At 41.7% G+C, this 14,191-nt stretch overlaps 1 protein-coding gene across 3 annotated transcripts in view; it reads right to left on the reverse strand.

The window, feature by feature from the left end:
• tmem19 (transmembrane protein 19) overlaps nt 1-12,734 on the reverse strand; it is an 18,858-nt gene extending 6,124 nt beyond the window's left edge. The window contains exons 1-2 of one of the 3 annotated variants that reach the window (XM_062066627.1): nt 12,601-12,734; nt 9,461-9,608 (exon numbers count right to left, since the gene is read on the reverse strand). In XM_062066627.1, coding sequence (XP_061922611.1) covers nt 9,461-9,608; nt 12,601-12,606 — 154 coding nt within the window. In that variant the 5' untranslated portion in view covers nt 12,607-12,734. Of the gene's footprint in view, nt 1-9,460; nt 9,609-9,880; nt 10,078-12,600 lie in introns of those variants that run through there. The other 2 variants (XM_062066628.1, XM_062066629.1) reach the window with 2 other exon arrangements.
• Nucleotides 12,735-14,191: the final 1,457 nt, after the last annotated feature.

Here is a 14,191-nt window from a genome sequence, read left to right on the forward strand (position 1 = left end):
ATGTGACTGGGCCGGCACGCTGTTTGTATGGTGAAAAAGCAGACGCGTTGACAGGTTGTAGAGCAGTGTTTTTCAACCACTGTGCCGCGGCACACTAGTGTGCGGTGAGATACAGTCTGGTGTGCCGTGGGAGATGATCTAATTTCACCTATTTGGGGTATAACATTTTTTGCAAACCAGTAATTAGTCTGCAAATGATGTGTTGTTGTTGAGTGTCGGCAGAGTAACCGTGTAATACTCTTTCATATCAGTAGGTGGCAGCAGGTAGCTAATCGTCATCACAATTTTTCAGAAGACAGCGGGAGGCAGCGTGCAGGTAAAAAGGTGTCTAATGCTTGAACTGAAAAATAAACAAAAGGTGAGTGCCCCTAAAAAAAAAAGGCATTGAATCTTAGGGAAGGCTATGCAGAACCAAACTACAACTGAACTGGCGACAAAGTGAAGAAAAACAGAATGCTGGACGACAGCCAAGACTTACAGCGTGTGGAGCAGACGGTGTTCACAAAGTACATCCGTACATGACATGACAATCAACAATGTCCCCACAAAAAAGGATAAAAACAACTACAATATTCTTGATTGCTAAAACAAAGCAGGCGCGGGGAATATCGCTCAAAGGAAGACATGAAACTGCTACAGGAAAATACCAACAAAACAGGAAAAGCCACCAAAATAGGAGCGCAAGACAAGAAGTAAAACACTACACACAGAAAAACAGCAAAAAAAGTCCAAATAAGTCAGGGTGTGATGTGACAGCTGGTGACAGTACACCTCCTTTGAGACAAGAGCTATAGTGATGCATGCTTGGTTATGCTTTAAAGTCATATCCCACGACTTTTTATTGTCAATATTGAGTTTCATATTTTAATGATTTCTACTGGTGGTGTGCCTTTGGATTTTTTAAATGAAAAAAAATGTGCCTCGGCTCAAAAAAGGTTGCAAAACATTGTTGTAGAGGACGCTAAAGACAGAGCCATCACGTGTTGTAGAGTGTAGAGTGTTGTAGAGTTGTAGAGTGTAGAGTGTTGTAGAGTTGTAGAGTGTAGAGTGTTGTAGAGTTGTAGAGTGTAGAGTGTTGTAGAGTGTAGAGTGTTGTAGAGTGTTGTAGAGTTGTAGAGTGTAGAGTGTTGTAGAGTTGTAGAGTGTTGTAGAGTTGTAGAGTGTAGAGTGTTGTAGAGTTGTAGAGTGTAGAGTGTTGTAGAGTTGTAGAGTGTAGAGTGTTGTAGAGTTGTAGAGTGTAGAGTGTTGTAGAGTTGTAGAGTTGTAGAGTGTTGTAGAGTTGTAGAGTGTAGAGTGTTGTAGAGTTGTAGAGTGTAGAGTGTTGTAGAGTTGTAGAGTGTAGAGTGTTGTAGAGTTGTAGAGTGTAGAGTGTTGTAGAGTTGTAGAGTGTAGAGTGTTGTAGAGTTGTAGAGTGTAGAGTGTTGTAGAGTTGTAGAGTTGTAGAGTGTTGTAGAGTTGTAGAGTGTAGAGTGTTGTAGAGTTGTAGAGTGTAGAGTGTTGTAGAGTTGTAGAGTGTAGAGTGTTGTAGAGTGTTGTAGAGTTGTAGAGTGTAGAGTGTTGTAGAGTTGTAGAGTGTAGAGTGTTGTAGAGTGTAGAGTGTTGTAGAGTTGTAGAGTGTAGAGTTGTAGAGTGTAGAGTGTTGTAGAGTTGTAGAGTGTAGAGTGTTGTAGAGTTGTAGAGTGTAGAGTGTTGTAGAGTGTTGTAGAGTGTAGAGTGTTGTAGAGTTGTAGAGTGTAGAGTGTTGTAGAGTTGTAGAGTGTTGTAGAGTTGTAGAGTTGTAGAGTGTTGTAGAGTTGTAGAGTGTAGAGTGTTGTAGAGTTGTAGAGTGTAGAGTGTTGTAGAGTTGTAGAGTGTAGAGTGTTGTAGAGTGTAGAGTGTTGTAGAGTTGTAGAGTGTAGAGTGTTGTAGAGTTGTAGAGTGTAGAGTGTTGTAGAGTTGTAGAGTGTAGAGTGTTGTAGAGTTGTAGAGTGTAGAGTGTTGTAGAGTGTAGAGTGTTGTAGAGTTGTAGAGTGTAGAGTGTTGTAGAGGACGCTAAAGACAGAGCCATCACGTGTTGTAGAGTGTAGAGTGTTGTAGAGTGTAGAGTGTTGTAGAGTGTAGAGTGTTGTAGAGTTGTAGAGTGTAGAGTGTTGTAGAGTGTAGAGTGTTGTAGAGTGTAGAGTGTTGTAGAGTTGTAGAGTGTAGAGTGTTGTAGAGTGTAGAGTGTTGTAGAGTTGTAGAGTGTAGAGTGTTGTAGAGTTGTAGAGTGTAGAGTGTTGTAGAGTTGTAGAGTGTTGTAGAGTTGTAGAGTGTAGAGTGTTGTAGAGTTGTAGAGTGTAGAGTGTTGTAGAGTGTAGAGTGTTGTAGAGTTGTAGAGTGTAGAGTTGTAGAGTGTAGAGTGTTGTAGAGTGTAGAGTGTTGTAGAGTGTTGTAGAGTGTAGAGTGTTGTAGAGTTGTAGAGTGTAGAGTGTTGTAGAGTTGTAGAGTGTTGTAGAGTTGTAGAGTTGTAGAGTGTTGTAGAGTTGTAGAGTGTAGAGTGTTGTAGAGTTGTAGAGTGTAGAGTGTTGTAGAGTTGTAGAGTGTAGAGTGTTGTAGAGTGTAGAGTGTTGTAGAGTTGTAGAGTGTAGAGTGTTGTAGAGTTGTAGAGTGTTGTAGAGTTGTAGAGTGTAGAGTGTTGTAGAGGACGCTAAAGACAGTGCCATCACGTGTTGTAGAGTGTAGAGTGTAGAGTGTAGAGTGTAGAGTGTTGTAGAGTTGTAGAGTGTAGAGTGTTGTAGAGTTGTAGAGTGTAGAGTGTTGTAGAGCTGTAGAGTGTAGAGTGTTGTAGAGGACGCTAAAGACAGTGCCATCACGTGTTGTAGAGTGTAGAGTGTTGTAGAGTTGTAGAGTGTAGAGTGTTGTAGAGTGGTAGAGTGTAGAGTGTTGTAGAGTTGTAGAGTGTAGAGTGGTAGAGTGTAGAGTTGTAGAGTGTAGAGTGTTGTAGAGTTGTAGAGTGTAGAGTGTTGTAGAGTGTAGAGTGTTGTAGAGCTGTAGAGTGTAGAGTGTTGTAGAGTGTAGAGTGTTGTAGAGTTGTAGAGTGTAGAGTTGTAGAGTGTAGAGTGTTGTAGAGTTGTAGAGTGTAGAGTGTTGTAGAGTTGTAGAGTGTAGAGTGTTGTAGAGTGTTGTAGAGTGTAGAGTGTTGTAGAGTTGTAGAGTGTAGAGTGTTGTAGAGTTGTAGAGTGTTGTAGAGTTGTAGAGTTGTAGAGTGTTGTAGAGTTGTAGAGTGTAGAGTGTTGTAGAGTTGTAGAGTGTAGAGTGTTGTAGAGTTGTAGAGTGTAGAGTGTTGTAGAGTGTAGAGAGTTGTAGAGTGTAGAGTGTTGTAGAGTTGTAGAGTGTAGAGTGTTGTAGAGTTGTAGAGTGTAGAGTGTTGTAGAGTTGTAGAGTGTAGAGTGTTGTAGAGTGTAGAGTGTTGTAGAGTTGTAGAGTGTAGAGTGTTGTAGAGCTGTAGAGTGTAGAGTGTTGTAGAGGACGCTAAAGACAGAGCCATCACGTGTTGTAGAGTGTAGAGTGTTGTAGAGTGTTGTAGAGTGTAGAGTGTTGTAGAGTTGTAGAGTGTAGAGTGTTGTAGAGTGTAGAGTGTTGTAGAGTTGTAGAGTGTAGAGTGTTGTAGAGTTGTAGAGTGTAGAGTGTTGTAGAGTTGTAGAGTGTTGTAGAGTTGTAGAGTGTAGAGTGTTGTAGAGTTGTAGAGTGTAGAGTGTTGTAGAGTGTAGAGTGTTGTAGAGTTGTAGAGTGTAGAGTTGTAGAGTGTTGTAGAGTTGTAGAGTGTAGAGTGTTGTAGAGTGTTGTAGAGTGTAGAGTGTTGTAGAGTTGTAGAGTGTAGAGTGTTGTAGAGTTGTAGAGTGTTGTAGAGTTGTAGAGTTGTAGAGTGTTGTAGAGTTGTAGAGTGTAGAGTGTTGTAGAGTTGTAGAGTGTAGAGTGTTGTAGAGTTGTAGAGTGTAGAGTGTTGTAGAGTGTAGAGTGTTGTAGAGTTGTAGAGTGTAGAGTGTTGTAGAGTTGTAGAGTGTTGTAGAGTTGTAGAGTGTAGAGTGTTGTAGAGGACGCTAAAGACAGTGCCATCACGTGTTGTAGAGTGTAGAGTGTAGAGTGTAGAGTGTAGAGTGTTGTAGAGTTGTAGAGTGTAGAGTGTTGTAGAGTTGTAGAGTGTAGAGTGTTGTAGAGCTGTAGAGTGTAGAGTGTTGTAGAGGACGCTAAAGACAGTGCCATCACGTGTTGTAGAGTGTAGAGTGTTGTAGAGTTGTAGAGTGTAGAGTGTTGTAGAGTGGTAGAGTGTAGAGTGTTGTAGAGTTGTAGAGTGTAGAGTGGTAGAGTGTAGAGTTGTAGAGTGTAGTAGAGTTGTAGAGTGTAGAGTGTTGTAGAGTGTAGAGTGTTGTAGAGCTGTAGAGTGTAGAGTGTTGTAGAGGACGCTAAAGACAGTGCCATCACGTGTTGTAGAGTGTAGAGTGTTGTAGAGTTGTAGAGTTGTAGAGTGTAGAGTGTTGTAGAGTTGTAGAGTGTAGAGTGTTGTAGAGTGTTGTAGAGTGGTAGAGTGTAGAGTGTTGTAGAGTTGTAGAGTGTTGTAGAGTTGTAGAGTGTAGAGTGTTGTAGAGTTGTAGAGTGTAGAGTGTTGTAGAGTTGTAGAGTGTAGAGTGTTGTAGAGTTGTAGAGTGTTGTAGAGTTGTAGAGTGTTGTAGAGTGTAGAGTGTAGTAGAGGACACTAAAGACAGAGCCATCACAGCATGCCCTTAATGATGTTGTCCGAGTGAAAATCGGGAGAATAGTTGCCCAGGGAGATTTTTGGGAGGTACACTGAACTTCGGGAGTCTCCCGGAAAATCGGGAGGGTTGGCAACAAGTATGGGTTAGAGTGTGAGTTCAAACCCCAGCCGAGTCATACCAAAGACTATAAAAATGGGAGCCGTTACCTCCCTGCTTGGCACTCAGCATCAAGGGTTGGAGTTGGGGGTTAAATCACCAAAAATGATTCCCGGGCGCGGCCACCGCTGCTGCTCACTACTCTCCTCTCCTCCCAGGGGGTGATCAAGGGTGATGGGTCAAATGCAGAGAATAATTTCGCCACACCTAGTGTGTGTGTGTGTGACAATCCTCGGCACTTTAACTTTGTACAGTTGAGTGACGTGCAGGCAGGGGAGGCAGGTGAGGCGGGGGAGGCAGGGGAGGCGGGTGAGGCGGGTGAGGCAGGTGAGGCGGGGGAGGCGGGTGAGGCGGGTGAGGCAGGGGAGGCGGGTGAGGCAGGGGAGGCAGGTGAGGCAGGGGAGGCGGGTGAGGCAGGGGAGGCGGGTGAGGCGGGTGAGGCGGGTGAGGCAGGGGAGGCAGGGGAGGCGGGTGAGGCGGGGGAGGCAGGTGAGGCGGGGGAGGCAGGGGAGGCGGGTGAGGCAGGTGAGGCAGGGGAGGCGGGTGAGGCGGGTGAGGCAGGTGAGGCAGGGGAGGCGGGTGAGGCAGGTGAGGCAGGTGAGGCAGGGGAGGCGGGTGAGGCAGGGGAGGCGGGTGAGGCGGGGGAGGCGGGTGAGGTGGGTGAGGCAGGTGAGGCAGGGGAGGCAGGGGAGGCAGGGGAGGCGGGTGAGGTGGGTGAGGCAGGTGAGGCAGGGGAGGCAGGTGAGGCAGGTGAGGCAGGGGAGGCAGGTGAGGCAGGGGAGGCAGGGGAGGCAGGTGAGGCAGGGGAGGCAGGTGAGGCGGGGGAGGCAGGGGAGGCAGGTGAGGCAGGTGAGGCAGGGGAGGCAGGTGAGGCAGGGGAGGCAGGGGAGGCAGGGGAGGCAGGTGAGGCGGGGGAGGCAGGGGAGGCAGGTGAGGCAGGTGAGGCAGGGGAGGCGGGGCCTCACCTGCCATCATGGAAAGAAAAAAAAATGTAAAAAGAAAAAAAATTAATTAAATTGTTATATGTATCCAGTGATTATACTATAAAGTTATTTTCCATTTAACTTCACCAGTTTTAGATTATTTTTATTCAAAATCGCAGAATTTTCACATTTGCCGTTCAAATACTGAGAAGACTTGCGGTGATCACCAGCCAGTTGAGGCACGCCATGGATTGCGCAATGACTCGGCTAACTGCTGGCCTGCTGCGCAGTGAGACCGTATTGCTACAAACCCCGTTTCCACATGAGTTGGGAAATGGTGTTAGATGTAAATATAAACAGAATACAATGATTTGCAAATCCTTTTCAAGCCATATTCAGTTGAATATGCTACAAAGACAACATATTTGATGTTCAAACTCATAAACTTTTTTTTTTTTTGCAAATAATAATTAACTTAGAATTTCAAGGCTGCAACATGTGCCAAAGTAGTTGGGAAAGGGCATGTTCACCACTGTGTTACATGGCCTTTCCTTTTAACAACACTCAGTAAAGGTTTGGGAAGTGAGGAGACACATTTTTGAAGTGGAATTCTTTCCCATTCTTGCTTGATGTACAGCTTAAGTTGTTCAACAGTCCGGGGGTCTCCCTTCTCACATTGCAGGTGCCACACATTTTCAATGTCTGGACTACAGGCAGGCCAGTCTAGTACCCGCACTCTTTTACTATGAAGCCACGTTGATGTAACACGTGGCTTGGCATTGTCTTGCTGAAATAAGCAGGGGCGTCCATGGTAACGTTGCTTGGATGGCAACATATGTTGCTCCAAAAGCTGTATGTACCTTTCAGCATTAATGGCGCCTTCACAGATGTGTAAGTTACCCATGTCTTGGCCACTAATACACCCCCATACCATCACACATGCTGACTTTTACACTTTGCGCCTAGAACAATCCGGATGGTTCTTTTTCTCTTTGGTCCGGAGGACCATCGTCCACAGTTTCCAAAAACAATTTGAAATGTGGACTCGTCAGACCACAGAACACTTTTCCACTTTGTATCAGTCCATCTTAGATGAGCTCAGGCCCAGCGAAGCCGACGGCGTTTCTGGGTGTTGTTGATAAACGGTTTTGGCCTTGCATAGGAGAGTTTTAACTTGCACTTACAGATGTAGCGACCAACTGTAGTTACTGACAGTGGGTTTCTGAAGTGTTCCTGAGCCCATGTGGTGATATCCTTTACACACTGATGTGGCTTGTTGATGCAGTACAGCCTGAGGGATGGAAGGTCACGGGCTTAGCTGCTTACCTGCAGTGATTTCTCCACATTCTCTCAACCCTTTGATGATATTACGGAGCGTAGATGGTGAAATCCCTAAATTCCTTGCAATAGCTGCTTGAGAAAGGTTGTTCTTAGACTGTTCAAAAATTTGCTCAGGCATTTGTTGACAAAGTGGTGACCCTCGCCCCATCCTTGTTTGTGAATGACTGAGCATTTCATGGAATCTACTTTTATACCCAATCATGGCACCCACCTGTTCCCAATTAGCCTGTTCACCTGTGGGATGTTCCAAATAAGTGTTTGATGAGCATTCCTCAACTTTATCAGTATTTATTGCCACCTTTCACAACTTCTTTGTCACGTGTTGCTGACATCAAATTCTAAAGTTAATGATTTGCAAAAAAAAAAAAGTTTATGAGTTTGAACATGAAATATGTTGTCTTTGTAGCATATTCAACTGAATATGGCTTGAAAATGATTTGCAAATCATTGTATTCCGTTTATATTTACATCTAACACCATTTCCCAACTCATATGGAAACGGGGTTTGCATATGAATGATATTATACATTTCCATAGTTGAGTTAGCTGAGGTATATAATGTACAGTGTATTTTGTCAACAACTGTATGTGTGTAACGTATTTCTTGTGCTGAGCAATCATAAAACGGCTGCGAAGACGCACTGGCTGAGGCTCGCAGTAATCCCGCCTCATGGTGGTAGAGGGCGCTAGTGATCCCAGGGATCATTTTTGCAACTACTCGGCTGCAGAAGAAGTGACAACAAGCAGTAACAGTTAGCGATCGTTTATTTTTCCCCCTCGCCTGGACTTTTAACATGGAGGATTACATATGTAAAATAAAACCGTTTTCTAAACTGGACTTTCAATGGAAGCAGGAGGTAATAATTAAAGGAAGATCTCCATCGAGACAGAGAGACTTTTAAAACTGAAGAAAGATAAGGAAGACTTCTATAAACAAGTTATTGATGCTTTTGTTCAGAAGGAGCGGCGCATGGACTTCATTTATAAGTAAAGGTAAGACCATAATAACGTTTTTTTTGTTGAATGTGCTTTTTTGTGTGCTACAGTTTGCATGTGTATGTGTATGTATGTGTCCCCCCGCCACGCCGGGGGACGGCGTGGCGACTTTGGTAGAGTGGCCGTGCCAGCAATCGGAGGGTTGCTAGTTACTGGGGTTCAATCCCCACCTTCTACCATCCTAGTCACGTCCGTTGTGTCCTCGGGCAAGACACTTCACCCTTGCTCCTGATGGCTGCTGGTAAGCGCCTTGCATGGCAGCTCCCGCCATCAGTGTGTGAATGTGTGTGTGAATGGGTGAATGTGGAAATAGTGTCAAAGCGCTTTGAGTACCTTGAAGGTAGAAAAGCGCTATACAAGTATAACCCATTTACCATTTAAAGTTAAAGTACCAATGATTGTCACACACACGCTAGGTGTGGTGAAATTTGTCCTCTGCATTTGACCCATCCCCTTGATCACCCCACGGGAGGTGAGGGGAGCAGTGGGCAGCAGCGGCGCCGCGCCCGGGAATCATTTTTGGTGATTTAACCCCCAATTCCAACCCTTGATGCTGAGTGCCAAGCAGGGAAGAATGCTGGTATGAGCTTTTAAACATAACCCGTTAACTGCTGCCAATCACATGGTGAATAAGATACTCTTTAGGGTTCATATGTTTGTAAATCTGACTGTGATGAAGTCAGTGCCTCACCTGACATGAACCTCACCGCACGTCACTGGTACAGTTACACCTAAAACTCTTGGATTCAGACACTGGGCACCATCTTAAAAGTATGGCGGCTTCCGGCGACCCCCGGCCAGAAGGTCCAGGGCACAGATAGCATCAAAATTTCCGCTGGAATGTTCTAGTTGTAATTAGTATACCAAATAACACACAGTGGAGAGTCTGTTTGAATTCTGAATCGAATCGTCCCTCGACAGCTGGATAATCGGTTTACAACAACACTCGCGCCCATATCAACGTATTAGTCACGCGCCAATAGCGATGCAAATGGTCGTGGCGGGGATTCCTGAAAAAGCCAACCAGCATGGACAGAGAAGAACATCTCGGCCTGAACTGAGGATCATGTGTTCCACTTCCCGCTCTTTACGTCCGAGCAGACACCCATGAAAGGCTCATTGTGCTGCAGCTCCACGGCACATAAATGAAGATCATTCAGCAGCAAGCGCCTGACTGTAAAGAAGGGTCTACTTTTTAAAAGGACTTGAGGAACGTCTGGGAATGTTCCGGGTGGAGCCACGGAGGAGCACGAGAACCCGACGATCCCCCATCCCTGCTTGAGCGATTGATTTGATGCCACGGCGAAGTGAGGTTGTTGATTGGACATTCACCTGAGTAGACGCTGATGGTGAGGGACAGCATCCAGAAGAAGAGGGACAAGGCCAAGGTGGCACAGAGCAGGATCATGTCTGCCATCATCTTCAAGTTGTCCTGCATCTCCCTCTTGGCCTCAATTGCAAGCGTTTCTCTGGAAACAGGCTGCAGACACAACATGTTTCACTTCAATCAATGTTTTGACTTTTATAGCCCTAAATCACGAGTGTCTCAAAGGGCTGCACAAGCCACTTGAAATCTCTTTGCACACATTTCTTCATAATGTTGATCTTTTTACATTTTGCACACATTTAGCTCGTTCTATTGTTGACATACACATGCAGGCTTACACCGTGTTGTCAACGAGAACTGACAGGAATATTAAAAAATGAGTCGGACTAGTTTGATAAAAAAAAAACAACGGTGCGTAAACTCACCAGTCTCGTCAGCGGTCATCGTCACGTATTCTCCCACACTTTTTACCGACTGCGGTAGTAGTTTTAAAGTCACACATATGTTACAAAAATAGTTGCAGTTGATAGTTTTAGAGTTTAGTTGCCCTGAAAGGCAGAAATACTGTAAAGAGAACTATCAGCGACAGGGCACACCGAACCGGAAGTGATGAGACGTACTTCCGGGAACACATTTAAAGGGACCACTTCTGTTTTCTTGTTTTCAAATAATGCGTTTAGATATGGAAGCCCGTTTACGCCACAGAAAAAGACATACAATGGTAAAACATAATTATGAAATAAAAAGGTTTTTAAATTATTTTTTTTTTAATCAAATAATTCTGACTTTTTACCTCATAGTTTCGACTTTCTTGTCTCATAATTTCGACTTTTCGAAATAATGATTTTTTATCTCACAATTTCGATCCCGAAAGGGACAAGCGGTAGAAAATGGATGGATGGATGGACTTTCTTTCTGCGTTTGGATATATGGAAGCCCGTTTTCGCCACTAAAAAAATAGCCAATGGTAAAACATAGTAATGACATAAAAAGTCGTAATTATGATTTTAAAAAAGTCATCATTACGAGATAAAGTCATGATAATGAAATAAAAAGTTTTTTTTTTTATCACTGATTGTAAATAATGTAAATAATTCAATGTGATTATCTTGTGTGATGACTGTATTATGATGATAGTATATATGATAGTATATATCTGTATCATGAATCAATTTAAGTGGACCCCGACTTAAACAAGTTGACAAACTTATTGGGGTGTTACCATTTAGTGGTCAATTGTACGGAATATGTACTGTACTGTGCAACCTACTAATAAAAGTCTCAATCAATCCATCAAACATAATTATGACTTTTTACCTCATAGTTTCGACTTGACTCATAATTTCGACTTTTCGAAATAATGACTTTTCATCTCACAGTTTCGATTTTTTAAATCTCATAATTATGAATTTTTTATCTCATAATTTCGATTTTTTTCAAATCTCGTAATTATATTTTTATCTCATAATTGCGATTTTTTAAAATCTTGTGATTATGACTTTCTAATCTGATAATTTCAATTTTTTTAAAATGTTTTTAAATTTTTGAAATTGCCAATGGTAAAACATAGTTATGACATAAAAAGTCGTAATTATGATTTTACAAAGTCATTATTATGAGATAAAAAGGTCACAATTATGAAATAAAATGTATTTTTTTAATCACCTAATTATGACTTTTTACCTCATAGTTTCGACTTTCTTGTCTCATAATTTCGATTTTTCGAAATAATGACTTTTCATCTCACAATTTCGATTTTTTAAATCTCATAATTATGATTTTTTTTATCTCATAATTTAGATTTTTTAAAGTCTCGTAATTATATTTTTTATCTCATAATTTCGATTTTTTTTAATCTCGTGAGTCGTAATTATGATTTTTAAAAAGTCATTATTATGAGATAAAGACATGATTATGAAATAAAAACTTTTTTTTTTTATCACATAATTATGACTTTTTACCTCATAGTTTCGACTTTCTTGTCTCATAATTTAAATTTTTTTCAATTTTTTAAATAGCCAATGGTAAAACATAGTTATGACATAAAAAGTCGTAATTATGATTTTAAAAAGTCATTATTATGAGATAAAAAGTCATAATTATGAAATAAATATTTTTTTTAATCAGCTAATTATGACTTTTTACCTCATAGTTTCGACTTTCTTGTCTCATAATTTCGACTTTTCAAAATACTGAATTTTTATCTCATCATTTCGATTTTTTTTAATATCATAATTATCATTTTTTTTGTCTCATAATTTCTTTTTTTTTAAATCTCGTGATTATGAATTTCTAATCTCATAATTTCAATTTTGTATTTCATATTTATGACTTTCTTTCTGGCTCTGTGATGAGGTGGCGACTTGTCCAGGGTGTACCCCGCCTTCCGCCCGAATGCAGCTGAGATAGGCTCCAGCACCCACCGTGATCCCGAAAGGGACAAGCGGTAGAAAATGGATGGATGGATGGACTTTCTTTCTGCGTTTAGATATGGAAGCCCGTTTTCGCCACTAAAAAAAATAGCCAATGGTTAAACATTGTTATGACATAAAAAGTCGAAAATAGGATTTAAAGAAGTCATCATTATGAGATAAAAAGTCATAATTATGAAATAAAAAGTATTTTTTTATCACCTAATTATGACTTTTTACCTCATAGTTTCGACTTTCTTGTCTCATAATTTCGACTTTTCGAAATAATGACTTTTTATCTCATCATTTCGATTTTTGAAATCTCGTAATTATATTTTTTAGCTCATAATTTCGATTTTTTTTTTTGAATCTCGTGATCATGCATTTTTAATCTCAAAATTTCAACTTTGTATTTCATAATTATGACTTTCTTTCTGGCTCTGTGATGAGGTGGCGACTTGTTAAAAAGTTAAAAAGTAAAAAAGTAGCAATGATTGTCACACACACACACACACACACACACACACACACACACACACACACACACACACACACACACACACACACACACACACACACACACACACACTTGGTGTGGCCAAATGATTCTCTGCACTCTTAATCTATTTTATTAGGAGATAAAAAGTCATTATTCTGAAATAAAAAGCCACACTTAGGTCACCCCTGATCTATTCTACTCCAAACATCAATATAGTAATACATATTTCTCCCACCTTCATCTGGTAGTTGTAGGAAATCCGGTATTTGCTGCTCTATAGGAAAGACGAAGAAAACTTCAGTTTTTCTGTCCAGGCTGGTCTGCAGAATAAAAAGAAACGCCTTCAATGGTTGCACAAGATTTTATTCAGAATTCGGTCTTTGCTGCTCCAGTTTGAGGTCAATGTGGTTTTCATGCCCGTTTTGTATTTATATGTTATGAGTGTTAATAATTAGGGGGTGGTCGAGGCAAATTTCCCCAGGAGCGCCAAGGATGGGCCCGTGTTGATGACTTCAGGAATATAAACTGTATTTCACTGTAAATCGTTGCAACATGAAATGATTAAACAATTGCATTTCCATGAACTCGCATACGTTGCCTTTTTTCCTGTTTGTCTGCCGCATTTGGTCTACGTAGCAAAATGTCGAGTCCATGGTGCAAACTCCAGCCATGGAAGAAGATACAAGGTTTTAAGACCCTCCCAACCCCATTACAATAAAAACATCACACATTTTTATTGATGTGAAACGTTTTTTTTACAAACCCCGTTTCCATATGAGTTGGGAAATGGTGTTAGATGTAAATATAAACGGAATACAATGATTTGCAAATCCTTTTCAAGCCATATTCAGTTGAATATGCTACAAAGACAACATATTTCATGTTCAAACTCATAAACTTTTTTTTTTTTGCAAATATTCATTAACTTTATAATGTGATGGCAGCAACACGTGACAAAGAAGTTGGGAAAGGTGGCAATAAATACTGATAAAGTTGAGGAATGCTCATCAAACACTTATTTGGAACATCCCACAGGTGAACAGGCTAATTGGGAACAGGTGGGTGCCATGATTGGGTATAAAAGTAGATTCCATGAAATGCTCAGTCATTCACAAACAAGGATGGGGCGAGGGTCACCACTTTGTCAACAAATGCCTGAGCAAATTGTTGAACAGTTTAAGAACAACCTTTCCCAAGCAGCTATTGCAAGGAATTTAGGGATTTCACCATCTACGCTCCGTAATATCATCAAAGGGTTGAGAGAATGTGGAGAAATCACTGCACGTAAGCAGCTAAGCCCGTGACCTTCCATCCCTCAGGCTGTACTGCATCAACAAGCCACATCAGTGTGTAAAGGATATCACCACATGGGCTCAGGAACACTTCAGAAACCCACTGTCAGTAAATAGTCGGTCGCTACATCTGTAAGTGCAAGTTAAAACTCTCCTATGCAAGGCCAAAACCGTTTATCAACAACACCCAGAAACGCCGTCGGCTTCGCTGGGCCTGAGCTCATCTAAGATGGACTGATACAAAGTGGAAAAGTGTTCTGTGGTCTGACGAGTCCACATTTCAAATTGTTTTTGGTAACTGTGGACGTCGTGTCCTCCGGACCAAAGAGGAAAAGAACCATCCGGATTGTTCTAGGTGCAAAGTGTAAAAGGCAGCATGTGTGATGGTATGGGGGTGTATTAGTGCCCAAGACATGGGTAACTTACACATCTGTGAAGGCACCATTAATGCTGAAAGGTACATGCAGCTTTTGGAGCAACATATGTTGCCATCCAAGCAACGTTACCATGGACACCCCTGCTTATTTCAGCAAG

The sequence above is a fragment of the Entelurus aequoreus genome, linkage group LG12 (assembly GCF_033978785.1).
Source record: "Entelurus aequoreus isolate RoL-2023_Sb linkage group LG12, RoL_Eaeq_v1.1, whole genome shotgun sequence".
In the NCBI taxonomy this organism is placed as follows: Eukaryota; Metazoa; Chordata; class Actinopteri; order Syngnathiformes; family Syngnathidae; genus Entelurus; species Entelurus aequoreus.